The sequence below is a fragment of the Pteropus medius genome, unplaced genomic scaffold (genome assembly GCF_902729225.1).
Source record: "Pteropus medius unplaced genomic scaffold, Ma_sr-lr_union100, whole genome shotgun sequence".
In the NCBI taxonomy this organism is placed as follows: domain Eukaryota; kingdom Metazoa; phylum Chordata; class Mammalia; order Chiroptera; family Pteropodidae; genus Pteropus; species Pteropus medius.
In genome coordinates, this window is record NW_024351648.1 from 4111510 (window position 1) to 4139366 (window position 27857).

A 27857-nucleotide genomic window follows, 5' to 3' on the forward strand; every position below is an offset into this window, starting at 1 on the left:
CACACACACCCTTTTTTGCCTCTGGACATTATTGTCTGTCTGCGTGTGGCAGCTAGATGTGCGGCCCCATCTCGAGATCATGAAGCGAGTCAGTTTAAAAGGACAGGCCAACAAGCTGAGGATGGCAGAGTGAAAGCCAGAAGGACTCCGGTCCTCCGTGGCAAGCTGCTGAAGCCACTGAGTCTGCAGCCACTTGCCCCCTAGTTGTCTCACCTGAGATAATACATTTTTCTCAATCTTAGGAGAAATGTAAAAAGCCACAGATAGGGGACTATTCAGTAAATGGGTGGACATTTAATGTACCTAAATGTTCAATTCAAAAAGGAAACCCAACTAATATTTTGAAAATGAGAATGTTCATTATTGTTAGTAATCCTGAGATTCAAATAAAAATGGCAAAACCCACCCCCCCAACAATACTGATTGCCAGCTGTTCAACGGCTCCTACTTTTTATCATGCCATGGAGAGCTCGCGAAAGTGTAGTGAAACCGATGATCTCAGATGTCAGTGCTCGGGGCATTGTAAATTCCTAGCAGTCTTTCTTGAAAGACTTTGGCAAGATGTTTAAATAATAATAAAAACACTTGTACCTCTGAGCCGCTAATCTCATTTCTGGGAGTCTCTCCTAAAGAAATAAATTAGAATATGCAAAGGTCATTACAACTTTATTTATAGTAGTGAATAATAGGAAGAAATCAACATATTCAACAGTATGAAAATTAAGTAAATTAAAATTTTCAACTGAATTCCTTTTTAGTTATTTAAAACTATGCAGAAATATGCACATGAAAACTAAAAAAGGAGGGGGAGATCCAAACCGATTGTAATCGTTCTTTTGGAAGGTGGGAGTTTGTATTTTCCCTCGTTTTGTAGTTTCTGAACTTGCCGTGGTACTATGTTGATATGGCACCTCTACAGTCATAAAATTAGAGCATTTGTTTTTTTCCTTGTAACGCGATACATTTCTTTTCAGTTGATATCATTGCTACCCAAATAAAACCTGCCAGTTTTGTACGTACTGTAAATTGTACACATCTTTCACAGTCGCAGTCTGCTTATTCGATTATGGTTTACCAGAGCTGTTTCTCTTCTGAGAGTTTACACTTAACATTCAGATCATACCGTAGTTCAGATGACTTTGGGAATTCCTTTTAACTTTTGGGCCTGTGTTTAGAGATCAAGCAGAAAGTCAAATCTTGCCATCCGGCAGCTTCACTTTTTAAAAACGAGAGAACCATACACCGGTCTAGAAATAGGCTCAGGAAGCTCTCTTGTTCAGGGCTGAGTGAAGGTAATGAGGGTTTGCATTGGAGCAGAGCCTGTGGCAGCTGAGAAGAAGAGGTGGATGGTGAAGGACGCAAAGGACAATTACAAAGCTTGACGGGTCTTTGAGAGTGGGGTGGGGCGATGGAGGGGACAGCGGCATACCTGGGGGAAGCGCCACAAGGTGGATGTGTGTGGACTAAACACAGGGGATACGAAGCGGAAATACAGATCGAAGAGTCAGACTGAGGCAGTGGTCAGAGCCATGGGGACACACGGAGGCTGAAGAGGAGCAGCGATGTGGCCTCACTGGGGGACACGGTATTCAGAGAGGGAGGCAGCAGGAACCCGCGAGCGTTGTCTGTTGTAGATGACAAGTGTTCGATTCCCACTGAAGCAGGTACATATGTCATCAGTGATTTTAAAACCCATGGTCTTTGTAAATATTAGAAACCTCATTCAGTTCTTTATACAAAAGGCACAATTTTATAGACTTTTAAAATGTATTTTTGTTTATTTTAATAATCAGCCGAACGTTTGTCAGATTTTATGAAAAATTTGTCAAATATAAAGTTCTCTAACCTTGCTTCGGATGAATTTTTCTAATCCTTTGAGATTTTCAAAATCCCGTGCATGTCAGTTAAACTTCTGGAATAGATTCATAGTAATGAAATATTTATGACATCACTGTCTACAATTTCGCCCTAAAAGAGTAGTATTAAGGACATGGAGTGCCTTCCAGCCACCCGAATGCATTATTTCAGCTGGTATGATGTTCTGAAACGCGAGCCAGGTTGATAGGATGGAAGGATCGGCCTTGGAGCGGAGAGTAGCTTTGTTAGGTCCTGGAGGGATGGCTGTGCGGTTTCCTCAAGAGCATCTTCGTCACGTTTGTGTCGGCATAATTTATCTACAACCTGAAAATACAGTCTAACAGCAATGGTGTTAAATTGAATTTGTTCATTTAGACTTGGAACTTTAATTCCTGAATTCGTATAGGCTCCGGCAAGATGAGTTATACATCGAAAATATCTACCTCAAAAGCCTGTCTCAACAACATCTTCATTTTCATCGTAAAAAAACGAACTGGAAGTATGAAGGCGTGCGTTGCTTAGGATATCACTATATTCCAGCATATAGTAAACGGTGCGTACGAGATGATCTCGTTTCAGCCTGGCGGCAGGTGACCAGACATTGACATCACCCCGTAATCGTTAACCTGCCGCACACGCCGACTTCACCCCAAGAAGCACGCGCTCAGATCCCGTTCACGCTCGTCACTTGCGTCTCGTGAGTTACTGTGCTACCGCATCTAGTTGAAAAGCATCGTGGACTCCTCGTGGGAAAGGGTGTTGGTGCTTCTTGATGACATGTTCTGAATATCTCAACGCGTCGTAACGTGAGAGAGGACTACTGCTTTATCCTTCTGACTCGAGTGCAAATCAAGCGAATAAGAACCTTCTAAGTGTCGGAGTTCAGAGCACACAGTCACGTCATTATTTAGGAGAAACACCGTGAATCTGCACTTAGAACGTTAGATTGACATTAATATTAGTTTCTGTCAAACCTTCCTATTTTTGAATAGAATTATTTGATGAGCGTTTTGAATCCAGATGATTTGTTTCGCAGTTCCTCTGCCCAGCTCAGAGATGATTCCCACTCCGCAGGGGATGGCCCAGTGAAGAAATTGTTTTTCGTTTCTTTCTTTTTTTTTAAGAGCGCTGCTTTCCGAAGCTTAACAGAATGCAGGAAATTGCTCTCCGGGGTGTGGAAGAGTCAGCCAGCCCAGATTTAATACATACCCCTTCGAGATAATGGAAGCAGAAGGCAGGAAATAGCCTCCTAAGGTTAACTGAAATACCAGTCCCCACAGCGACATGAAGTCACAGAAATGAATTAAAAGCGGCAGGTCACTTGGTAAAAGTTGTGGAGAAAGAGAGGAGGACTGGGGGAGAGTAAGCGGGGCAGGGAGGGATCCTGGCCGCGAAGAGGTGCGGCCAGTTCACAAGAGCCACCTCCCTGTCTTCTCTGTCCCTTGAAAACGTACTGGTTGGGGTCCAACAGAGTTTGTCATCCTCCTGGCAAAACGTCACTTCTCAGTTTGTCTTATAAGTAATTCACATTTTTCAAAGTAAATATATTATGAGCAGTGGTGTTGAAGCATCCGATTTCTTCAGATTATCATCAAGGATTTAATTCATCTTCCTAGTTACTAAATTTTAGAATTCACATTCTTATCAGTTGACCCTATTTTATGAACTGCCAAACACTAAATTTTAAGTGGTTTTAAATAACATGTCTCTTTAAGAAACTTGGATAGAATTTAAAGGTCCAATAACCCAATACAAAAGCTCTTAAAGCGAAACACGTGTGATACGTAGTTGACTTTTTGGTCGTCTGTGCATTGCTGTTCTTCAGGGCCCATCGTTTTGCTTTTCGGGGTAGGGAAGGTTTTCGGGGTGGTGTCAAGCGCACAGCGGACACTTTCGCTTAGTCTTCGCAGCTTTTTCACACAGATGTGTCTGTTTTTGGTGGATTCCAAAGTTGTCTCTTGGGCTTTGTACAGGAGGGCAAGGAACAGCTGCTCCTGCTTTTCGGTGGCCTCTGGAGCCCCGGACTCTGCTTATCTCTTCCTTTCTTGCGTTTGTCCGGAGCGCCTGCCTCTGTCAGCTCTTGTCCCTCAGACTGCTCAGCCGGTTGTCAGTCCCACGACGTCGTTCCCGGTAGGCCCCGTACCTGCACCCGTGCTTCGCTTCCTGTCGCTCGTAAGGCGTGCGTGGTCACCCCTCGTCGCGGTGCTCTCCGTGTGCGAGGGCGGTTGGGGCACATTCACGCCTCCGTGCTGCGCGTCCGATCTCGCTAACTAAATGAACAGCAGCTTGAAGACAGCCTGGGGTTTTTTGCTCCCTTCCGAGGCCCTCTCCTCTGCGAGTACTCTGCACATAACAGACGTTTGAAAGTTTGTTTCCACATCGTACAGGTTGGTCTGTGTTACCGTCTGGTTTCAGATGGTCGCCACTACTGTGCGAACACGTAGTCCCGCCCTGGGAATTCGAGGGAACTGTTCAGCCCTCCAGGGACTCCCAGTTCACTACTCTGAATATTTTGTTCTTGGTCAGCTTCGTAATAAACACTAGGAATGAAATTCTTGGGCCAATAAGTTTATTCTTTTATCTAATGCTCTTAAATTAACATTTATGTACTGTAGTAGAGTTGACAGGGACCAGGGACTATTCAAAATAGAATAACAATCTCTGTTGCTAAAAGTATACCAAACACGTGATTAACTTAGTTTCTTTATATTTTTGTTTTAAAGCTGACAGTTTAAAAAATATGGAACAGTAGAATGACCTATGCTATATTTCTTTATGGGCTGTTAACCCTATGTTGGATTTAGTAATTAAGTTTTCACAAAGTATCTAAAAAATCTATAGTTAACTTTGTTTTCTATCCTTCCCTGCTCTGTTGGTGATTTACTTAGAAAGTGAAATGGTGTAGTAGCCTCTGTTTTATAAATGAACATTTTATGGTCCTGTATACTTGTTACCTGGCTTTTCAAGAATTTGTGGCATTGTCTCCACCACTGAACTGTGAGCTGGTGAATAGTAACTGTCTCTGCTAGGATATTGTCAATCGCAACTAACAAAGAAAACCGTCCGGATTAGGCTTAACTCGTGCAGGGTGTTTCCTGACATACGTGTAACTGAAGAGACTGGCGTGAGCTGCAGGTGTGGGAGGCGGCGCTCCCGCCTCGCCCGCCCGCCCACAGCCTCCCTTCCCTCATGCTGGCGGGTCTTCTGAGTCTCAGAATTGCTTGAGAATAAGATGCTTCCTCGGTCCCATTTGGAGAAATGTGTGAGCCTCCCTTACCGGCACGTAACAGCGTCTTCACCCTGGTTCTGATGGGATGCTCCCGGATCCCATCCCTGTGGTGAGCGAGTCACATGCCTGTCACGAGCCAGTCTGGGGGCAGGAGTGACTGACTGAAGCGGGGTGAGCCCCATCCAGACCACACGGCTAGGGCGAGAATGACAAGGATGATGGATCTCAGCTGGTTCCCAAAGTGCTGTGTATGGAACGTGCCACAATGTACCTGTTCGCTTGTGTCCTCTGCGAGACGCTTCTGTTAGGGAAAGTCGTAGAGCAGAAATAAGGGGGTTAAAGTCAGATAAAGCACAGCTATTTAATGAAGACCTTAATAACAGCTGAAGGAACAGAGCGGGCCGAGGCAGAGCAAGGAGAAGCCCTGGGCGAGAGCCGGGGCTGAGTCTGCATAAGCTGCAGCTCAGGAACTGCCCCGGGACCCGCCGACGTCAGTGCCCAGAATCGGAGTGAGGAGATAGGTCGGCCTCAGCATTTTCTTACAATACCTCCATTTCCTCGGTCCCAGGAGATGCCCTGTTAGAATTATATCTTGTATTTTAATTAGTGTCTCAGGAGGTCTATGTAATAAGGCTGGAAACAAGTGGCATTTAGACTTAACCTTTATACGTATATTTCAGACTTAGGTTTACTTTCTTGGCTTTTAAGAAAAATATTCAAAGATACCTGGTTAGCTACCGACGAGTTTTGTCATAAAATTCATGTGAAACTGAAACTGGGAAAAACTTGCTTCATGTTCATACCAAGGCATTGTAATGACTTTTTCCGTGTTATTGAGTGATACTTTTTTTCTTCCAGGGAACGGATTCGTAAACTCAAGAGCTTCTCCAAATTTGATCGGAACCACTGGTGCAAATAGTCTAGGCAAAGTGATGCCCACGAAGTCCCCCCCTCCCCCGGCGGGGAGCGGTCTGGCCATGAACAGTCGCAAACCAGATCTTCGTGTCGTCATCCCTCCTTCCAGCAAGGGCATGATGCCCCCGCTGGTACGTTCCGCCCTCCTGCAGCTCCACGCACAGTCTGTTTTCCGTGGAGATGTGCTGTACTTCCTTAGACCCTAGACGGTTTCCTGAGGGGTATTCTATTTGAAATCGGCATTCGAAGAAACAAGTGTATTTTAAATACACAGAGATCAGATTATGGAGAAACAGGAAATCTGCTTAATGGTTATTTAAAATGAAATGTGGAGAGGTGGTTATGCTTAATTTTAATTTTACCAGACTGGCATCTTTACTTAGAGATCTTATCCCTAAACTGGTCATTGACACCTGACTTAAGTATCTTCTCTCTGTACTCTGCATACTTCCAGTAATTTTCGCAAGTGCTTTTCTGTGAGAGAAACACTCAATTACTTGTCAGGAAATTCCGCATATCAAAGAGAAATATTGTAGAATAGGGAAGAATGCATAAAAGCTTGAATGAGTTATTCTCCAAATAAAATGTTTTGTTTATTCTCAAATAATCTTTCCATTTAACTCTAAAGGATGCAGGTCTTCCCAGCCCGGCCCTTGACAACGTGTGTGTAGTTCCAGCCTCGTTAATTTTGAATCCTGTGTTTATAAAGCAGAGTATTGTTTATTTCCCCTTAGCCTCTTATAGAAAAAAATTAGAATATACATGCAGATTTTAAAGCTATTCTTAGTTTAGCAGCGGTTTGATTACCAAACACGTGACACGACGTGCCCGATGTTCTTTCTACGGTGTGGACTGGCCATTTGGTTTTCTTGCTTAGTGGAAGTGCTCAGACGGCCTCTGTTCTCAGGCTTTAGGTGACAAGTCTACATTTGCATAACTTGGCCGTCCAAGGTAGAACAAAGGAGAGTCGGGACCAAAATTCTTTAGGTCAGAAAACAAAGAAGTACTTTTTCGTTTGGAGATGTTGAAAGCTGGAAACGGTGTTACTCCCAGCCGTGTCATGAAAAAAAGTTGGACAAACAAGTTCACAGTTTTCCCTGAACACATGGTAGTGTTGAGATTTCAGGGCAGCTGACTGGCCAGGCTCTGGGGAGGCAGGCCGCAGGGGGAGGGCGCTGGAGCACCGACTGACCTGGGCGAGGCACGGGTCGTAAGAGTTAGCCGGGGTGACCGGTGGATCCTGGCGGCCAAGTGTTCACTGGCAGGACCGTGCACAGCCCTGAGGCTGCTGCAGGGGCCGTCTGAGTTCTCTGGCAGGTTCTTCTGTGAACCTCACCGGGCACCCACGGAAGAGGCTGGGAATGTCCTGAGGAAGCCTCCCGTGTGACACAGCTGGAGGAGGGAGAGCAGCCGCCGCGCCGGCCAGGGCGTGGTGCCTGCAGCCTTCTCCCTTCGCGCCCGTGGGACACGTGTCTTAGTCTGGGAGGAGACGGACAGCAAAACTGTCACCCTTAGGACGCTGGTGAGACCCCACTGTATCTGCGGAGTGGAAAAGGAAAAGTGTCTCAGCCCGGGGCGGAGGAGCGGGAACCATGCCGGGGGCGCGACAGGGTGACTGAGAAGGCCGCAGCCTGAAGAGCAGTCACTGCGGGAGCAACACGCAAAGCCAGCTCCCCGCTTCCCTCAGGAATTCCAGGGCCGCGGCGGGTACACCGAGAGCATCTAGCAGCAGCCAAGCTCAAAGCCCTGCACCGAAGGCCTCGCAGAGGACGGACCCGTGTGTCTGTGGGTTAGTGGGAATTGCCCAACCGGAGGACAAGAAGAAAAGTGACGAACACCAAACTGACCAGAACAGAGCCCCACGCGCTGTGGGACGCTAGCAAATGGTTCAACATGTGGAGTTGGAATCCAAAGGAGGAGAAACCAGAGAAACACTGAAGAAACAATGACCGACACCGCCAAGTAGGGTAAATACTACCAGCAACGCACTCTCTCCCTCCTCCCCCCGCCCCTGACTGCTCAAAGCAGAAGACGGAGGAAGAACTGTAAAGGCGGCCAGAGAAAAGAGAAGAACATGCAGAGGAACAGAGAAAAGAACTCACACCATCCTTCTCAGAAACTGTGCGAGCTATCAAACGACGGAGTAACAAAGTGCCGAAATTAAAAAACACGCAAAACCCTCCATCTAGAATGTGTACTTAGCAAAATTTCATTTCAAAAAATGAAAGAGAAACAAAAACACTTTTCTCAAACAAAACTTGTGGGAATTTATTGCCAGCAGATATGCTCTTTGAGAAACGTTAAGGGAAGTCCTTTGGCACAAGAAACATGATACCAGCAGAAATTCGTATCTATACAAAAGAAAGAACGAACAATGGAAATGAAATAAATGAAGATAAAATAAAATTAACTCCCCCCATGTTTTATAAACTTATTTGAGAACAATTTTAAATTTATTTAAAGGTTGCAAAGATAGTACACAATGTTCCTATAGGTTCTATACGTAATTTCTCCTGTTAACATCTTACAATAGTATGGTGCATTTGTTACAGCTAATGAGTCAATCTCGATACATTAGTATTAACTAAAGTCCGTAATGTATTCAGATAGCCTCAGTGTTCAACTTCACGTCTTTTTCTGTTCCAGTCCAGGAGACACATCACATTTAGTGGTCATGTCTCCTTTAGGCTCCTTGGCTGTGACAGTTTGTAAGGCTTTCCTTGCTTTAATGACCATGACAGTTTTGAGGAGTACTGGTCAGTCAGTATTTTGTAGATATTCCTCAGTTAGGATCAAACTGATGTTTTTCCTATGATTAAATTGAGGGTACTGACTTGACAGGGGCAGCCACAGAACCGAAGGTGCTACTTTCATCACATCGGAAAAAGGGTGCGTGCTATCAGCATGACCGTTGATATTGATGTTAACCGTGGTCATCTTGCACGTGTCGTTTTCATGGGCTTCTCCACTGTAAAGTGACTCTTTTTCCCCACTTTCGATAGTCTCCTTTGGAAGGAAGTCAGTATATGAGGCCCGTACCTGTGGAGCGGGGGTTATGCCCCCCCCTGCTGAAGGGCGGAGTATCTACATGTAGTGTTTGTGCGGAGTTCTTCTGTATAGGTGACTTATCTGCTCTCTCTTGTTTGGTCGTCCACGTATGCTAGTATGGACTCATGGACGTTTATTTTGCACTTTAGGTTACACTACTACTAAATTCCGTTAATTTATAATTCCGCTGATGCTGTTTTATTCCGTTGCTCAGATTGTTCCAGCTTTAGCTTCTGAGGACTGTTCAGTTGGTTCCTGTGCACCTTTCACAATCCGTCATCCTTGTGTTTTTTGGTGGGCGGGGGTGGGGTTACTACAAAACTGTCCAGTCCTAGAATCTGGCATTTCTCCAAAGAACCCTGCTTCCTTTTATTGGAGGCTGGTATTTGAAACCAAGATCTGGGCATTTCCTCTCTTTTAATTGTGAAAGATAGCTGACTTTCTAAGACAGAAATGGTGGCCATGAATTTTGTGTTTATAGCGCGTGTGAAAATGTATGACAACAAATAATGGGGGGGGGTTGGAAATGGGCTATTGTAGATCCTTATTTTATATATGACGTGATATATATTTGAAGGTGAACTCTAATTAAGGATATATATTGTAAACCGTAGTGCAACTACAGAAAAAAATTTAAGACGTATAAATAATGTCAATAGAAGAGAGAAACTGAAATTATAAAAGTGCTCCAATAGTCCAAGAAATGGAAAAAGAAAAATAGATGGAACAAATAGAATATAGCTAGCAAGGTTGGAGATGTTATTCCAGTCATACAGGTAATCAGATATTTTCCTAATATTTATATTAGGAAAGAGAAACGTCCCAAATCAATATTTATATTAGGAAAGAGAAACGTCCCAAATCAATAAGCTTTCACCTTAAGAAACTCGAGAAAAAAGAGCAAACTTAACCCAAAGCAGCTGGAAGAAAAGAAAAAATAAAGAGCAGAAATGAATGAAATTTAGAACTGGAAAACAGTAGACAAAAGCAAACCAAAAGCATGTTCTTTGAAGAGATCGATAAAATTGTTAATCTTCTAGCCAGGCTGACCGGAGAAAAAGAGAAGACACGGGCCATCAGTGTCAAGAATGAACGAGGTTATATAACCCTAAAGACACTAAAAAGTGACAAGGGAAGTCTACAGACAACTCTATTTCAGTGGATTTGATAGCTTAGATGATACGGGCCAATTCCTTGAAAGAACAGACTACCAAAGAATCACCGAACTCACTGAAGAAATACATCACCTGAATAGTAAACTGTCTATTTAAAGAAACTGAATTCTTAGTTTAAAAATCTTTCAAAAAAGAAGACTCAAGACCCTGATGGTTTCACTGGCAAATTTTACCAAACATTTGAGAAGTAATAACACCAACTCTACATAGTCTCTTTTAGAAGAACAGATGAGGAGGGAATACCTCTTGGCTTACTGTATTAAGACAGCATCACCCTAACACAAAACCAGAATAAGGCATCACAAGAAACCTCAAGCCAGCTATAGCCCTCATGAACTCTAGACAAAATCCTCCACAAAATATTAGTAAATAAATTCATCAGTGTATAAAAGGATAATGAGATTAAGTGGGTTTCAGCCCAGGAATGCAAGACCGATTCCAAATTTGAATAGTCATCAGTATCATTCACCATGTTAACAGAATTCAGCATTTATTCGTGATTAAAAAAAAAAACAAAAAACCTCTCAGCAAACTAGGACATGCAGAGAACTTCTTTAATAAAGAAAGAACATCTGAAAAATCCCACAACTAAAACAGTAAGAGGAAAACATTCAATCTTTTACTGATACTAGGAACTAGGTGATCATGTTTGTTCTCACCACTCATGTGTAACATTGTACTAGACGTCCTCGCCAGAACAGGCAGGCAGGGAAAAAATGCATACAGATTATTGGTAAGAAAGAAATTAGACCATATCTCTTCACAGAAAACATAATTATCTATTTAGAATAACATAAAGACTGCAAAACAAACAAAAACTCCTGGGACCAGTCAGCGATTTTAACAAAAGTCGATTTTTTTCTTATATTAGCAATGAACAAAGGGAATATAAAATTTAAAAATACTATTCGAATAGCACCAAAAAATAAAAGGAAGAAAAAGAATGACTAGGTGCAAAGCTAACAAAATATGTGCATTTTAAAAACCACAAAACTCTGTTGAAAGAAATCAAAGACCTGAATGAAAAGATACATGACACGTTAAAGGATTTAAAGACTCAATATTGTCAAGATGTCACTTATTCTGAAATTGATCTACAGATTAAACATAATCCCAATCCAAATTGCAACAAGCTTTTTATAAATATCAACAAGCCAATTCTAAAACATATATGGAAAGGCAAAGAAAATGCAATAACCAAAACACTTCTGGAAAAGAACGAAATAGGAAGACTACCTGGTTTCAAGACTTATAAAGCTACAGTAATCAAGAATGGGTACATATGTCAGTGGACAAAATGGAGAGCCCAGAAAATGGACCTGCACGGATATATTCAGCTGGTTTTTGACAAAGATACTAAAGCAATTCCGTGGAGAAAGGCTAGTCAGTACAACTATTGCTTTGGAATAATCCAGCCTCCATATATAAGAGGGAACCTCAATGTGTAGCTCACACCTTATTCAAAAATTAACTCAAAGTGTATCAGACCTAAATGTAAAACATCAAACCGTGAAACTTCTAGGAGAAAACAATACAGCACCAAAAGCATGATCTATAAAGAAAAAATGGATATATTAGATATTCACTACGGTACGGGTGGACCTTAAGTGACCTTTGCTAAGAAGCCCCATCCAGAAGACTGCATAGCACGCCATTCCACTTGTATTTCATTCTGGAAAATACGCGACAGACCAGCGGCTGCTCAGAGCGGGGAGTCCAGTACAAGTGGCAGCGTGAAGGGGTTTCGAGGTGACGGAACCGTCATGTCCCGTGACACTGTGTTGCTGGATACGGGAGTCTGTGGTTCTGTTAAAGCCCACACAACTGCACAGTATGAAGAGTGATTACTATATGTGGTATAGAAATTTAAAAAAAAAAAGCGTTCCAGGGGAACCCAAGATGGAGCTGGTCTAAATAACTGCAAAATGTTTTGACTGATATTGTGAGGATAGAGACCAAAATAATGGTATCAAATCACTGTCCTCAAGATGATAAATTTGTTACACACACTCGCTTTCACATTAGTGTGCATCATCCATTTCATAGCTCTGTCTGCTGAAGGCCTGAGTGCACCCCAAAAGGTTATGTAGGAACCCACCTTTCAATAGAGCAGTGGCCGAAAGAACGATTTAAGCAGCAAAATAAATAACAGTAGTGTTGTATTATCACCCAAGGAATGAAAAAATAGAGTCCGTTGATGATATAAGTAAATTGACTGAAGGGAGAAGGGACAACTCTTTCTTAGAGAAGAATTCTAATTAATATGTGTAGAAAGAATGAGAGATAGTAAATCACCATTATACCACAGTACAGAGAGAATTTTTGCAGGCAACATCAACAGATGAATGCTAAAGTTCGTGAGCCAGAGTGGAAGGATACATAGGATATTTGCATAATCTTAAAAACGTCTTCCCCTAAGTAACTGTCGATGGCAAAGGGGAAGCTAGTGATGTCATAGTGGAGAATCCCGAAGACATGACCTTAGCCAGAAGGTCAAGGTTAACATCACTGGCAGTGGATACAACGTGCTAATAAGAAAGTCACATCACCTCTGTGGTATTCCCCCAAAATCCGTGCTCTCTCAAACTATCAGACACCTGATTGAGGGACGTTCCAGGAGATGTCTGACTGGTAGTCTTCAGACGTTGCCAAGGTCATGAAAAACAAGGGAAGACCAAGGGAACCGCCACAGACCAGAGGACGTTGAGGACACATGACGACTAAAGGCACTTGGGGTGCGAGGCTGATCCTGGATCAGGCGTTGGTGAAAGGCTGGCGAAAAACAAGCGACATCTGTCACTTCAGTTACCGCTGTGGTGTGTTTTCTCTCTGTGACCCCTGTGTCGTGTTTCTTTGGGCCGTTAACATTGTGGGAAGCTGCGTGAGGTGTGTGACAGTTTGCTCTCTTTGCGACTGCTCTCCTAGTCTAAAATTATCTCAATACAAGGTTAAAAATACATACATATATAACAGAAATAGCCAAAAACAAGTTGCTGAGAAAAAGTCGCATTTAGAATAGTCACTTGGCTTACTGCCTTTGAGGAACTGGATGTAAATGCCTGCCACTGTCTTTCAGAAATAAAAACGACAGACAGTTTCATTTAAGGCACAGAAATGTGTTCATAAGAATTATTCGTAAATGGCAAAGTTTGACAAACTACCTTTAGGCATTTAGCAAGTCGTCAAGATTATCTCATCTTTTTTTAGACGAGATCACAAAGCATCTCCACGGAATACTCAGAAGTGGCCATACGAACTACTTACACCCTTATCCTGCAGGTTACAGGGAAAACCACACGCACGGCACACGTGGCATTGTGGCGTGTGTCTGGTAGGTGGAGGTGGGTAGAGTCTAACGGAACACGGAAGAGCATCTCACCCACGTCCGAAGTAGCAGCTCCAGGGCAAGTGATTGCTCTGAGTGAATAACCAGCTTTCCTCTGTGTTACACCGTTTGTTTGCAGATAAACCTACTTTCAGGTTGGGGCTTCCTATGACTGTGATGCTTATGAAGACGCCTTTCACAGATTGACAAAGCACCTTGGCAGGTTCAAATAAAATAAGAAGAAACTAGTTAGAAGATTATCCTAGCATATTAATAGTTTCTAGATGTTTAAAAGAAAAGGGGTAAATAGATTCCATTTGTCTCTTTTCTATACATGGTCGTCAGGTCACGTCTCCCCCAGTCTCATTTTCTTTATATATGTGGCTTTTCTCCATTGAAATTATTTTATTCGTATGAAAATTATATTTGCAGGGGATAAGCCTAGGTAGATCTGTGTTATTTCAAACGATTATACTCATTACCAAACGAGGTCTTGGCGTTTCGTAATACTGTGCTAGCTACTGTGGGAAATAACGAAATAATTTCTGTCCGCCAAGGAGCACAGAATCTAGTAAATACGTGGACACGTGTGACCGGGTGGGGTCGGGATGGGAGGGGTAAGGTGTAAGTACAGAGGTAGCGTTCTCAAGGTTCCGGATAGAAACTGCTGTGGTGATTCGGAGCCCCTTTTAAACTCTGTCGCGGTAGCATGGCTGTGTGGAGGTGCGGCCAGCCCAAGAGCGGGCCAAGAGGGGGTCTCTAAATCCCGCCCCCGGGACATTTCAGAGAACCTTCCCAGTCTTCTAAAATCCACTGCAAGTACAGAGGCAATAAATAACTTATATTTGTATTTGTTGCGTATATAATTATCTCTTTAGAGTTTGCAGCAATTGCTAGTGTCCAAATAACATGTTTTTCTAAAGAAACACTTCGTTTTCGAGTACCAGCCTCTCAGTAACTCTCTCATCCTTCTCTTGTGCTGAGTGCAGTCGGAGGAAGAGGAATTGGAGTTGGTGAGTGTGGGTCTCTGCTTGAAGGGAGTTGAAAAAGATGTTGAAAGTACTGACTCTGAGTGTTTTTATCTAACCAGCGTTCCCGTTGTTACGCAGGCTTTTGTTACTAAACACTGTCCAAGTGCACTGAGTAACTAAACCAGTTGCTGGGAATACAGCATCTAGTTTTTCTACTTCTCAGTGTATATCTTCACCCATTTTATTTGTTGGAGCCTTTTAAAACAATAGCTGTCCATGATCACAGACCACTCATGAAAGATATTTTTTACAGGAAAGATACAAAATACCTTATATAGTTCCCCAGATTATGAATGTATTTTTAGAAAATGACCTCACCTTCAAAGTTCCTCAGATTGTAACACATGGTCTTGTGTTATTTCTCTTTCTTTCAAAAAGATGACATCATTTTTGGTGAGGTCACCTTTTCACAGAGTTGGAATTATTTCATCCTGCATGAGACGGTCTGAACCCCAAAGGGTTTTCCTGTTTACTGAAAGGAGCGTCTGTAATGAAATATACACAAACTTACTTTTTTCCTATCAGAAGGGATTTCATTCTTAAAAGCAGCTATTAACCTTTTTCCCAAAACAAATGATTTCTGTTTGCTTTTCTTCTGGCACATAAGTTTGACTAAAAATAGCTTTGAGTTGATCTATTTCTTCTTTGGGAACTAAAACCTGAAGCCCACAGAAGCGATCATCTGACTTCACCTGCTCATTAGATGATTTTTAAAGGGGATAAAAACTTGAAAAAGTGTAGTTTTTAGCATGGAAGAGGGGTGCAGACTGCATGAAAGCATGGGGGGAAGGCATCTGTTGGGTTTTATTTACATTTTATCATTATGCTTATATGCATGCTGGTGTGTTTTGCACAGTTTTTGTTTTTTTTTTCAAATAAGTTCTGTGCTCTGTCCCTAAGAGACCGTTCTTGATTTTGTGATCATTCGTGGTTTTGCATGTGGTTTTGTATTGGTTAAATCATACTCGTCAGCTGTCACCGTGGTGCTGGATTACATCATGTGCAGATATAGAATCTTTCGGGGAAAACACTTTACTTAATGATACAGTAACGATTACCAAATGGAAGTTTATAGTTGAGATAGAATAATTCATCTTGGATTAGACCTCAGTATTTACCCTTAAGAACTTGTCACGAATGTGTCCTTGTAAATTATCTAGCTATATGTCGCCCTCTAATGGTTTCAGAAGTCACTTACTCTTGTAAAACAGTGCCAAACACAATCTCTTAGAATTGAGAAAGTTTTTCAAATCGGTTTGAGCTCTAGAATATAACCGTGGATGGCTCTGACCCAAAGTGAGGGAGGACAGGTGCCCTGGAGCCTGCACTGAAGACTCTCGAGAGCCAGGCCACAGAGATTCCCGTAGAAGCCTTGCAGTTTTCGAACAACTTCGCGACAGCTCCAGGGGAATGAGCGTGTTTATCTCTTTTTCACCAATTATGTGGAAATCTTGGGCCAGAGGGTTCGTAATGACAGTAAGGGCACTCGCTCGCATTTGTGTGGTCCTTCACTGATTACCCTTTGAAAATGGCGATGGAGAAAACCGAATCACATTCTGATTCTTTATCATCTGAATTATACTTTTATTGATGTGGCTTAGATCCCTCTGTCCCCAGATGTCAGTCATCGGGCTGTCACTTCTTCATTTAGAAACAATACCCCTGGAGGTGTGCTTTGGCCTCCCTGTGCACTCACCACATGGAAGGAACATGGAGTCTGTCTGTTCCTCTGACCCTTGGTTTTGGTCAGTGTCTTCCAGCCAGCCTGGTGACAGACTGCTCCCAGAGAGGACGGTGACCGTCCCGAATTGACTTGGTCGCTCAGCAGCTGGTTTTATCCCTCGTTCCCAGTGTAGGCAGGGTGCCGTGTGGTGGGGTCGGTCAGCAGGCAGTGAATGCTCGTGCACAGCCCCGTCCACAGCACGTCCGCCAGCACTCTCTGCCAGGCCTGTCCGTTCAGGAGAGTCGGGAGCTGTGGAGCGATGCATACCTGAACCTGCGCTCAAATCCGTCAGCTGGTGGGCGATGTTGACCATCAGGCTGTGCATCGTGGGCGGGAGAGATCGCTGGACCCCCCCTCAGTTTTGCTGTGAACCGTAAACTGCTCTAAAGCAGTCGTGATCAAATATACGTGACTTCATGTGTGTACAATCAGCTGCAGGCTCACGGGGAGGGGACGCAGGTACAGGCTGCGCTTCAGTGAGCCACGGCGTAAAGCCACCTAACGTGTAAGCGCTGAAGTACAAGCAGCTTTAATCCCTACTCTCAGGGACTTACGTCTCCATAGACTCATGGCCTCTGCTGTCCTCAGGTCTTTAAAACCTACACACACTTTATTTCGGGTCGCCTCAAGTCCTCATTTATGCGAATGCATACAAGCGTGATTACTCAGAATGAGTTTCTGTGTTAAGGGTATGTCTCTGACAGCAGTAAATTCCGTATGAATAAGACAGGAGAAAATGACTAATTTGTGTAAAATTGTCCCTTAGAATTAAATATTTAGTGATTCCCATTAGTATTTTGAAGGTTTTCACATCATCGCTGCTTCAGGAAGTAATGACATTCACATCAGAAAACTGTGAAAAATGTCACTTTTAAATTGAATGTTATTTTTAAAACATGAAGTCTGAACATAAATACACGATAACACTTTTGTCCTCCTCTCTCGCAGAATACCCAAAGGATAAGCAGTTCCCAAGCCACTCAACCTCTCGCTACCCCGGTGGTGTCCGTGACGACCCCGAGCCTGCCTCCGCAGGGGCTGGTGTACTCGGCGATGCCGACCGCCTACAACACTGGTGAGCTCGCTGTCGCCCCGTGGCCGTTCTCTTTTGTGACTAACGTGCTTTTGTGATTTTTTTTTTTTTTAAAAGGTATATTTATTGAAAGTATTTCTAGTTCTTAGATTCACATTTGGACATGTTAGAAAACACATACTAGCCTTGAGAAAATGACAGAAGAACACATCACTTGCAGGAGGATCTCCCAGCAAGGGAACAGGTAGCCGTTTTCAGGGGCGCGGTGTGCGTCACGCCAGGGAGCGTGTGCTCGGCGTGTGCTGTCCTTTCTCCCTCTTCCTGCCGTGTCAGTCTGCTTCGCAGAGGCTGAGCCCCTCGCGCCCCGGGACTCGTGTGGCGCGTGTCGTGTCGTGTCGTGTGGGGCACGTCCCTCCGTGTGGCTGCCCGCTCGGTTTCTGTTGTTGGTGCCAGAGGGACAAAGCCAGGACCTTCCTTGTTTCTCAGAGCCAGTCACTCACGTCCGAGAGGAGCTTTGCACTCAGTTATGTGTGTCTAGACGCTTCCTCTTAGATACCCGCTTTCGGGGTACGTCAGGGAAGTTCGAGAACGCTGGAGTGGGTGGGGGCTGCTTTTAGCCACGTGGGCCGTTCCGCTCGCCAGCCGAGCCGAGCCCCAGGGCCGCAGGGACGAAGGCGGGAAGCAGTGCGTCTCCGCATTTGTTCTGTTTGTTCGTTTGTTCTTAGATTCCACACATAAGCGAAGTCATATGGTCTTTGTCTTTCTCTGTCTGACATATTTCACTCAGCACAATCCCCTCCAGGGGACTGTATATTCTTTCCTCCTTTGTCATAGATGAATGGACCTTATAGGCGTGGGCTTATTTCTGGGCTCTCTATTCTGGTCCATTGACCTATGTGTCTGTTTTTATGCCAATATCGTGCTGTTTTGATGACTGCAGCCTTGTAGTATAGTTTGCTATCGGGTAGCGTGATACCTCCAGCTTTGTTCTTAAGATTGCTTTGTATGTTGGTGACTTACTGTAGTGTCGTGTTTGGATTCCTTTCTCTTTATTTCTTGTATGTCTCTCATAGATTTTTGGTTTGCGGTTACCCTGTGTGCTTCCTACATACCAAGCTACGTTCATACCAGTCTCTTTTAAGTTGATGGTCACTTAAGTTCGAACACATTCTAAAATCACTACGATTTTTTCTCACCCGCTCTACGTTTATGTTTCTGTCATTACTTTTTACTGCTTTTCTGTGTGCATCTCTGTTGCTGTAGTTACACACGATCCTGCTAACTTTTGCCTTTTAACCTGTATACTAGCTTTATAGTTGGTTGATCCACTGCTTTTAAGTGTTTGCCTTTGGTCTGTGAGAATTTTTTTCTTTCTTGTGTTATTTCTGATCTCTTCTTCTTAAAGAGGTCTCTAAGATTCTTTGCGACGCTGTTCTGGTGGTGGTGAACTCCTTTAGCTTTTTCTTGTCTGGGAAGCTCGTTATCTGCCCTTCGATTCTAAATGATGCCTTTGCTGGGTAGAGTCGTCTTGGTGGTAGGTCCTTGCCGTTCATCATTTTGAGTATTTCACGCCACTCTCTTCTGTCCGGCAAAGCTGTCGAGAAATCAGCTGACAGCCTTCGGGGGCTCCCTGCTTTTCCCTTGCTACTTTTAAGATTCTTGGTCTTTAACCTTTGGCATTTTAATTATGGTGCATCTTGATGTGGGCCTCTTCGGGTTCATCGTGTTTGGGATTCTGCGCTTCCTGGACTTGTGTATCTATTTCCTTCACCAGGTCAGGGAAGTTTTCCGTCATTATTTCTTCAGATAGGTTTTCAAGTCCACTCTTTTTCTGACTTTGTCAATCAGCAGCTGGTTTTATCCCCTATGATGCAAATGTTGATATGCTGTCCCTTAAAAGAGTCCTCATTTTTTAAAATTTCTTTTTGTTCTGATTGCGTGTTTTCTGCTACCTCGTCTTCCAGATCACTGATTTAGTGCTCTCTGCTTCATGTACTCTGCTGTCGATTCCTTCTAGTGTATTCTTTTCATTTATTGTAGTCTTCATTTCTGACTTTGTTTTTATGCTTTCTGTCTCTGTTGAAGTTCAGAGTTTATCTGTTCTTCCCCTAAGTTCATTAAGCATCCTGTTAACTAGTGCTTTGAACTCAGCATCTGGCAGATTGCTCATCTCCATTTCATTTCGATCTTTCTGAAGTGTTGTCCTGTTCTTTCATTTGGGACATGCGTGTGTCATTTTGGCTGCCTCTGTTCATTTCTGTGTGTTAGGGAGGCCTAAGTCTCCCAGTCTTGGCAAGATGGCCTTATGTGGTAGATGTCCTGTGGGATGCAGTGGCACAGTCTCCCTGGTCACCTGAGCTGGGTGCTCAAGGGGTGTCCCCTTGTGTGGTTTCTGTGCACCCTCTTGTCATCGAGCTTTAATTGCTGTTGGCTCATCACTGGGAGGGATCGACTCTCAGGCTGACTGATGCGGGGACGGGCTGTGACCACAGTGGACTTGCCGTCATGCAGGGATGACCCCAAGGAGCAGGATTCACTTTAGCGGGGCTCCGGTGCTGCCCAGTCTGCCCTTTGGGTGTGTCATGTATGGCAGTGGTTGGACAGTGCTCTGCTGTGGTGTGAAGCTGGCCACTGCCTGCGTGGGTTCTGGGGCCGCTTGGGAGGGGAGGGGCTCTGGTGCAGGCCAAGGCCACCGGGGCCACTTGGTAGGAGCCACAACGTGGACTGCAGATGGTCGCTGCCTGCACTGGGCCTGGAGGTGCCTGGGAGAGGCTGCTGCAAACCAAGGCCGGCTGCCACTGGTGCCGGACTTGGGGCCGCTTGGCAGGAGGTGCGGGGCACGCCACGGCCCGCTGCTGCGTGCTTGGGGTTTATGGATCTTTGAGACGTTTTAAGAAAGTCTGCTGTGTGAGGTGAGGGAGGCCGCTGTGTGGGAAAGCTCCTGACAGAGGCTCGGGCTGGGCCGCAGGGAATCAGCAGGGCTCAGCAAATGGCGTTAGCTGCTTAAGGATTTGGTGTCTGCTGGCTGGGTGGGGGTGTGGCTGAAGCAAGGGACAGTGGGGACTGCCAGCACTTCTGGCCTTGGAGAGAGCTTCCCTGAGCACCGTCCCTCTAGCCTTCGTCCTGAAGCTGGTCAGTTCACTTCCTCCCCGTATGTCCCTGCTGCTTTTCAAGTGGCTTACCCTGCTCTGGGGCTCGGAGCAGGTGAGCGGGAGTCTGCGTGGGCCCTTTAAGAGGATGTCGGGGGGCCTGCAGCAGCCCTCCCGAGTCTCGCCGAGGGACTCTCTGCTGCTTTTCACAGCCAGATGTTATGCGGACTTCTCCTTTTGGCACTGGTGCCTGGGCCGGGGCCCCTCGCTCCTCTGGGGGGTCCACCACAGCCAAGGTATCACTTCCAATTTTTATCCGCCACACGGTGTGGCACAAGCCCATTTTGCGACTCCACCCCTCCTACCAGTCTCAGCGTGGCTACTTCTTTATCACCGTGGTCACAGGCGGTTCTCAGTGATGGGTGTTCTGTAGTTTAGTCGTAATCGCGATGTGGTCGTGAGAGGCGGCGCGTGCGGCGGTACCTACCGGCCGTCTTGACGGGGGGTCCCGCGGCACTTGTTTTTAGAAATAGGAGTAGAACGTTTGTTTTTTTAAAAGTCCAGAAGGAGTTACCAAAACTTGGAAATGGAGTCAGTCTCTCCAAACCATCAGCCGCTTAGCCGCGGTCTCATTCCTCCTCCTCCCTGACTGAGTCTTTGCTCCCTCTCGGGGCCCTTGTCCTGTTCCGTTTGACCACATGATCTCTAACATGCTATCTCCGCGTTTTTAAACGCGCACCCATGGTCTGTCTGTCTTTAGTATCATCCGCCTTCCTGTACGTGCTCAGAGTCCAGCGCGTGCCATGGGCAGTGAAGGGCATAAGGGAGCAGAAGCACCCTGGCTCCGGGGGAAGGAAGCCCCGACAGCGCCGCACCCCTCAGATCGTTCCCAGCTTCACACCCGTTTGTGAGCACGCAGCAAACGCTCAGGGATCACTCAGTGTGGAAGTCCAGGGGTGCTTGGTTAGTGGGACGTGGGGCTGGTTGGGGGGAAGGCAGAGAGCTCTAGGAATGATGTGCCACAGCCATGGTGGGGCCGCATTTAAGCTTCGACCTGAAGGAGTCAGGCGGGCAGACTGGGGACAGTGTCGGGGCTTTGGGGTGCTGTGTCCACAGGCTGGAGGGGCGGTGCCGGCTAGAGCTGAAACTAGAGAGATTAAGTGGAGATTTACGGGCCACGTTGGGACTTTATCTTGAGAGCATCGAGAAGCCATCAAAAGGTTTTGAGCAGCGAGGTGTCGTGACCCATTTGTTGTTTAAAGATCCCTTTGGGTACGGTGCGTAGGGGCAAATGTGAGTGCGAGGACACCCCGAAGAGGCCCCTGCGCTGGCGACCGGCCTGGACTAGCGCGGTGGCGCACAGATGGTGACACCTGGCCCGGCGGGAGAGGCAGGAGCTGGAGCTGACCGGCGGTGGCGGAAGGGAGCGGGGAGCCGCACGGGCAGCCACGTACTGTGGGTGCCGTTCGCCAGGCTGAGGAGTGTTTAACCCTCGCCCCGTTAGGAAGACAAGTGCAGCTCGCTGCCGACGCCCGTTTAACATCACTCGAGGGAACGTGCCGTTTTCTAGGATGACATTTTCAGTGATCAAGAATTACTGTATTTTGTAAATGGAAATACCACTAAAAATAGAATGCTATAAATAGAACGTCGTTTATTTCCAAAGACTTCAGATACACTAGAGCGACGTGAAAATGACAAGCGGGTGTTGCGTGACAGACTTGGGGAGTGAGGTCACGGCTGTCGTCCGCCGGTTGTCTCGGGGTCGGCGCTGCAGCCACAGGCGCCGCCGGCGAGTATTCTCGGGGCACGTGGGAAGCGGGTTACAGAGAAGCAGGTTTGGAGGAGAGATGAGGTCAGTTTGGTCATACTGAACTTGAGGAGTTTGGGGACGTCCATGTGGACCTGGCAAGTAGGTAGCTGGAAGGACCTTGGAAGCAGAAGTCAGGAGAGCTGGGGACTCACAGGGGTCCCTGGACCCTCCACCCCGACTTCTGTGGACGCGGACGGACAGCCTTAGGGGACGCAGAAGGAGAAAAGCCCCAGTTCGACTGTTTCAGCTCAGTTGCTTTTTAAAAAAAATGTTAATTCACCGGGAAGACACCTCTCTTGAGAAAAGAAAAGTTAAAAGTAGCGTTTGCCACCCTCTTCAGAGCTGAATGGAAGAGACAGGCGTTAATGAACTGAAATAACTCCACGTGCGAATGACAGCTCCTGTCCCCAGTCTTGGTGTAAGTGACGGTGACTGAATCATGCGTATAAAATGACCTACATTATACTCCGGTGACACTGAGCTTTTTCATGAACTTGAACATACTTTGTTTGCTCTCAAAGATGTTTGACATTCCTTGTAGTTTGAACAACTGCAATTAGTTGCGTAGCAGTAATGTATGTACCGTGTGTGTCACTCAGCCTGGTGCCCCCCTGGGAAGGGGCATGGCGTCTTTCCTGTCCCTGCTCCTTCAGGAGCACGGACTTGCAGATCCAAGCTCGGTCCATGTGAGCTGGAGTCTTTTTCTCGGGAGGGTCCTGGTGGCGTATGTATTTAAAATGACACTTGCACAAGGGACACCCGTTAGTGACGGCCTCTTTATTATTTAAGGTCTGGAAAGGTCTCCCAACTTTTTGTGAAATCATGAAGTATAAACATTCAGTACAAAATTGAAACCTATTTTATTGAAATAATTCCAAATGACTACATAGCTAGGTCCTCTAAAGCAACCAAAGGAACATTTCCTGCGGGGTCGAGGCCCGAGCGCGTGACGCTGAGGAGCCTGGCTTCTCTCCAGCAGCTTCGAGAGTTCCCAGGTGTTTGTGAAGCTCTCGGTGCATCAGCTGTGTGTCTGTCTCTCTTTTCCAGATTATTCGCTGAGCAGCGCGGACCTGTCGGCCTTGCAGGGCTTCGGCTCCCCAGGAATGCTGTCCCTGGGGCAGGTGTCGGCCTGGCAGCAGCACCATTTAGGACAAGCAGCCCTCAGCTCCTTGGTGTGAGTAACTGGAAGCGGCTCCGCCCCCAGCTTGCGCCCTCCCTTTTTCTAGACTTCTGTGTGACCTGCAGTGACACTTGCAGGTGGCACAAGCGTTGGGAGGAACATCGTTCCCATGGCTCTAGGTGACAGCTTGGGTGTTGGGCAGACTGAGCGTGCCCAGGACAGATGCGGGGAGCGGGGCTTCTCGTATGTGGACGTGCTGGGGAGATTCGGTATCTAAGGGGGTACTGAGGCACGTGCACCCCCTTCTGCCTCCTCTTGCCCAGCCCTGTGTCTGATGCCACCGTTGGAGGCAGCTCGGAGGCGTTGGGGCGCACCTGCCCTGCTGCAGGTTTCGCTTGGTGAATATGAGCAGAGCCGGGGGATGAGCTGTGCCCTTCGCTTTGTCCCCGGCTCGGGAGGGCCTAGGGGTTGGACCTCGCTGGCAGGATGCCTCGTGCATGCAGCAGACCACAGGATTCCAGGGTTGAGCCCGCTCCCTGCACCTCGCCAAGCAGCGTCCACAAAGAGCACGCTCGTTCGTTGTGGGCAGGCTGTGGGCACGTGAGCGGAAAGGGTTGACAGCAGCCCCGGACGTCGCCGGCAGGGGGGAGCAGCGGCTCTGTGTTTGCGGTGCCAGCGGACAGTCGGCCCCTGGAGCGGGGTCGGCAGAGCCATCCAGCCTGTCTCCAGGGCCACCCCGCCTCCTGAATTCTGACCTAAGTGCGCAATACCTTCTGCTATATAGGTTGTCTCTTGGGAATTACGGCCTGGACAAAGGCCCTCAGGCCTCAGCCCTAGAAGTCGCTGCATGGCATTCCGCTGTCTGGGTGGTGGACCAGTTTGTTTTATCCTAAAAAAGTAGGCCGCTTAGTCATCAGTTGGTAGAAGGGGGTGCAGAAGGGGGGGGATGTCTGGCACTCCGTCGGGGGTAGCTGGCGCACTCTGAGCACGTGGCCTACTTTTGAGACTGTTGCTCATCCTTAGAGTTGCTGTGGCAGTAGAGGGGATGTTGTGCCTGTCACAGGACCAGCGGAGCACAGCGAGGACGGGGAGAGGGAGCCGTCACGTCGCTGTGTCCTTCTCCTGTTTTGGTCCTTGACGGCATTGGACGCTGTTTGGGGGACTTCAGCTACGAAAGTACCAAGGGCGTGGGTAGAACGGGCCACTAAAGGCCTCTTTTTGTTTGGTTTGTCTGACATTTCGTCACGATTAGACTGAAATTAGTTTAGGCAGGATAACCGCAGAAGCCATGTGGTAGCCTCAGCGCATGCTGTCAGGTGTTGCATTACTGGTGACAGTGACCTCGGTCACTTGGTTAAGTGTTGGCCGTATCTCCATAACGTTCCTAGGTTTCCCTTTCCAATTGAAAAATATTTGGGGGCGATATTGTGAGATTATGCTCATGTCATATTTCTCAAAGTTTTGCCTATAGATTTAGCATTAGTTCATTTTTTTAAACTTATTAAAAAAGTTTATTTAATGAACGATTTTTCGAACAGTTTGAAGTTCACACCAGAGCTGGGTAGCAAGGACGTTCCCCGTCCTCAGTCACACGTCCCCATCAGCGCCGCACAGCATGTGCCACGCGTAAGGTCCGTGCGCGCACAGGCGTGCGGGCACCGCGCGGCCTAGAGCTTGCCTGCTGTGGGGTCGACTCTGGTGTTGCCATCGGGGGCACTTGACGAACGTAGAAGCACAGGGATCGCTGCCATTGAAGGAGCAGTTCCAGCGCCCCGAAAACCCTCGGTGCTCTGCCTGCTCATCTGCCCCCGCCCCCGCCCCGGCAGCCGCCATCGGGTTGGCCCTGCCTCGTCGCAATCCTCCAACCCAGCCGTTTCAGCTCGGCCGCTTTCACGGCTGGCCAGCTCATTTCCCCCGGTGCCGCTCGCCCAGCCACCTACTGAGGGACAGGCGTCGCGGCTGCTTCGAAGTCTGGGGAATTACGAATGAGTAAAGCAGCCGTGAACTTCTGCGCCCAGGTTTTTGTGTAAGCGTTAAGTTTCCAGCTCCCCTGAGTAAATACCGAGGCGTGCGGTGGCTGGGCCGGCGGGTAACAGCACATCGAGGTTCGGGTAACAGCACATCGAGGTTCGTGAGACGGGAACCCGCCCTCCGCCCTCGCCCTGCCGGGGGGCTGCGCCTCGCTCAGGCCGCGCGAGGGGCGTGGCCCTCGCCGGTGCAGGAGGTTCTGCTGCGGGTGCGGATGCGGACGCGGGCCGGCCTCGCAGCCAGGCGCGGTCCGTGGTGTCCTTCCCGCGGTGCAGACGCTCACAAACCGTCTGACGTCTTTTTTTTTTTCCTTTTTCCAGTTCTGGAGGGCAGTTATCTCAGGGTTCGAATTTATCCATTAACACCAACCAAAACATCAACATTAAGTCAGAACCGATTTCACCTCCCCGGGATCGAATGACCCCTTCGGGCTTCCAGCCGCAGCCGCAGCCCCCGCAGCCCCGGCAGGACATGGGGCGCTCCCCTGTGGACAGTCTGAGCAGCTCGAGCAGCTCCTACGACGGCAGTGACCGGGAGGACCCCCGGGGCGACTTCCACGCCCCGGTGGTGCTGGGCCGGCCCCCGCACGCGGAGGACCGCGCGAGCCCCTCGGGGAAGCGCATGAGGATGGACGCGTGGGTCACCTAGGCGCCCGAGCGGCTGCAGTGAGCTGCCCGACGTACCCGAATCGGTCGGTAAGGACGCGAGGTAAATATTTATGTGTACATACACACATGTGTAGAGGCTGTGTATGTATGTGGGCGTGCGTGTGTGTGTGTGGGCCTGTCGCATTCGCCGTCAGGCACTTCCCTGCGAGCTCCGCGTAGATGTGCAGGTGTGTGGCCCCTGGCAAGCCAAGCACCCTGTAGGCAGTCTAGTCTGGCACTTCCTTGTTTCACGAGATCACCAGTTTTTGCAGAGAAACGTACCCACGTGTGACTCTCCCACACTAGCTTGCGGCGACCTCGAGGGCCCCTCCTTGTGCTATTTAACTGTGCGGTGACTTTAGTACCCAAGAAAAATGCTTTGTAGACCAGAGCCGTAGAAAAGCAGGAACCAAGAAAGCAATACTGTACATAGAATGTCGTTTATATTAACTCCCCAACCCGGCATGGGTCTCTGTTGCAAAGGGGTGCATGGTAAAGGGCTGTCGATATTAAAAAACAAATGGAAAAAAAAAAAGCCCCACACATAACTGTTTTGCACGTGCAAAAATGTATTGGGTCAAAGAAGTGATCTTTAGCTAACGAGAGAGAATAGAAAACGCGCATGAGATTCAGAAAATACTAGCCTAGAAATATAGAGCATTAACAAAAGAAATTAATATATTAAGTTATAATTGGACTATGTCAGAAGTTTCTTTTTACAGTCATATCTTAAAAATTAAAGAAACTGATTTTAGCTCATGTATATTTTATATGAAAGAAAACACCCTTATGAATTGATGACTATATATAAAATTATATTCACTACTTTTGAAAACATTCTGCTATGAATTATTTATATAAGCCAAAGCTGTATGTTTTAACTTTTTTTTTTTTTAGAGAATAGCTTTATCTTGTTTTAACTTTTTAGTTTTATTCTAAGAGGGGAAAAAATATCTTGCAAGCAGAACCTTGGAAAAAAAAAGCCATGAACACTTATTCTATATGTAAATTAAAAGTTGAGCCAAACTCTTTGTGTACATAGCATCTGAAATATATTATCACCTTTGATGTAAGTACCTATGTATTGTATGGTCACCAGATTAAAAAGTATATTTTTGTGGATTGCCGCCAATTTGGGGAGAAAAGGCGAGATCCTTATTAAGTAGAGTATTCACTGTTTAATATTTACTATTTTGTTAAATATACTGTACTTTGGATTTTAATTATTAGCCCGGTCTCTTCGGAGGATTGTGGAAAGGGGTTTCTCCCCTCACTGGTGGTGAAGCGTGACGTTACGTTGTAATCCTCGTGCTGTATGGGTTGAGCATCATTATATATTTTATATGTGTACATAAATAGCAAAGTGGCAAAAAAAAATTGGTGTCAAGTTCATCCTGCATAAATATAAAATGTGTTGTAACAGATTTTATAAGGCATTATTGAAATCTTGCCTTTTGTGAGGAAAAAATATAGTAGAAAAAGCTGACTTAATAAATACTAGAAAAAATGGCAAAATAGTAGATGAGCACAAAGGTTTTCTAAGTGGTAAATGATTAGGGAAATGTTCATCGGGGGCTGGCGTCTTTTTCCTGGGCCCACGATGACGCCGCTGGTTACAAAATGCGGCCATCCCGCCTCTGACGGTGCCGTGGCCGCCGCCTCCAGGGGCCGGTGTCCTGCTGACGGCCAGCGTGTCATCTCCCGGCCTCGTGCTAGGAACAAAAGTCAGAGTCCAGTCTGTCTGTCACCATAGATTTTTAAATACTGCTTTTCCCGAGAAATCAAAATAAGGGTTTAAAAATGCTGCTGTTTAGTATTTTAAAC

The 27857-nt window shown here is 46.5% G+C and overlaps 2 protein-coding genes across 4 annotated transcripts in view; one reads left to right on the forward strand and one right to left on the reverse strand.

Moving 5' to 3' along the window:
* MEF2A (myocyte enhancer factor 2A) overlaps positions 1 to 26588 on the forward strand; it is a 107440-nt gene extending 80852 nt beyond the window's left edge. For 2 of the 3 annotated variants that reach the window (XM_039844089.1, XM_039844090.1), the window contains 4 exons: positions 5945 to 6132; positions 17252 to 17378; positions 23286 to 23412; positions 25707 to 26034. In XM_039844089.1, the coding sequence (XP_039700023.1) occupies positions 5945 to 6132; positions 17252 to 17378; positions 23286 to 23412; positions 25707 to 26034 (770 nt within the window). Of the gene's footprint in view, positions 1 to 5944; positions 6133 to 17251; positions 17379 to 23285; positions 23413 to 25706 lie in introns of all 3 variants that reach the window. The other variant, XM_039844088.1, reaches the window with a different exon arrangement.
* The window catches only part of ADAMTS17 (ADAM metallopeptidase with thrombospondin type 1 motif 17), a 273147-nt gene continuing 251415 nt past the window's right edge, over positions 6126 to 27857 (reverse strand). The window contains exon 22 of the mRNA XM_039844085.1: positions 6126 to 7540. Coding sequence (XP_039700019.1) covers positions 7334 to 7540 — 207 coding nt within the window. The 3' untranslated portion in view covers positions 6126 to 7333. The remainder of the gene's footprint in view (positions 7541 to 27857) is intronic.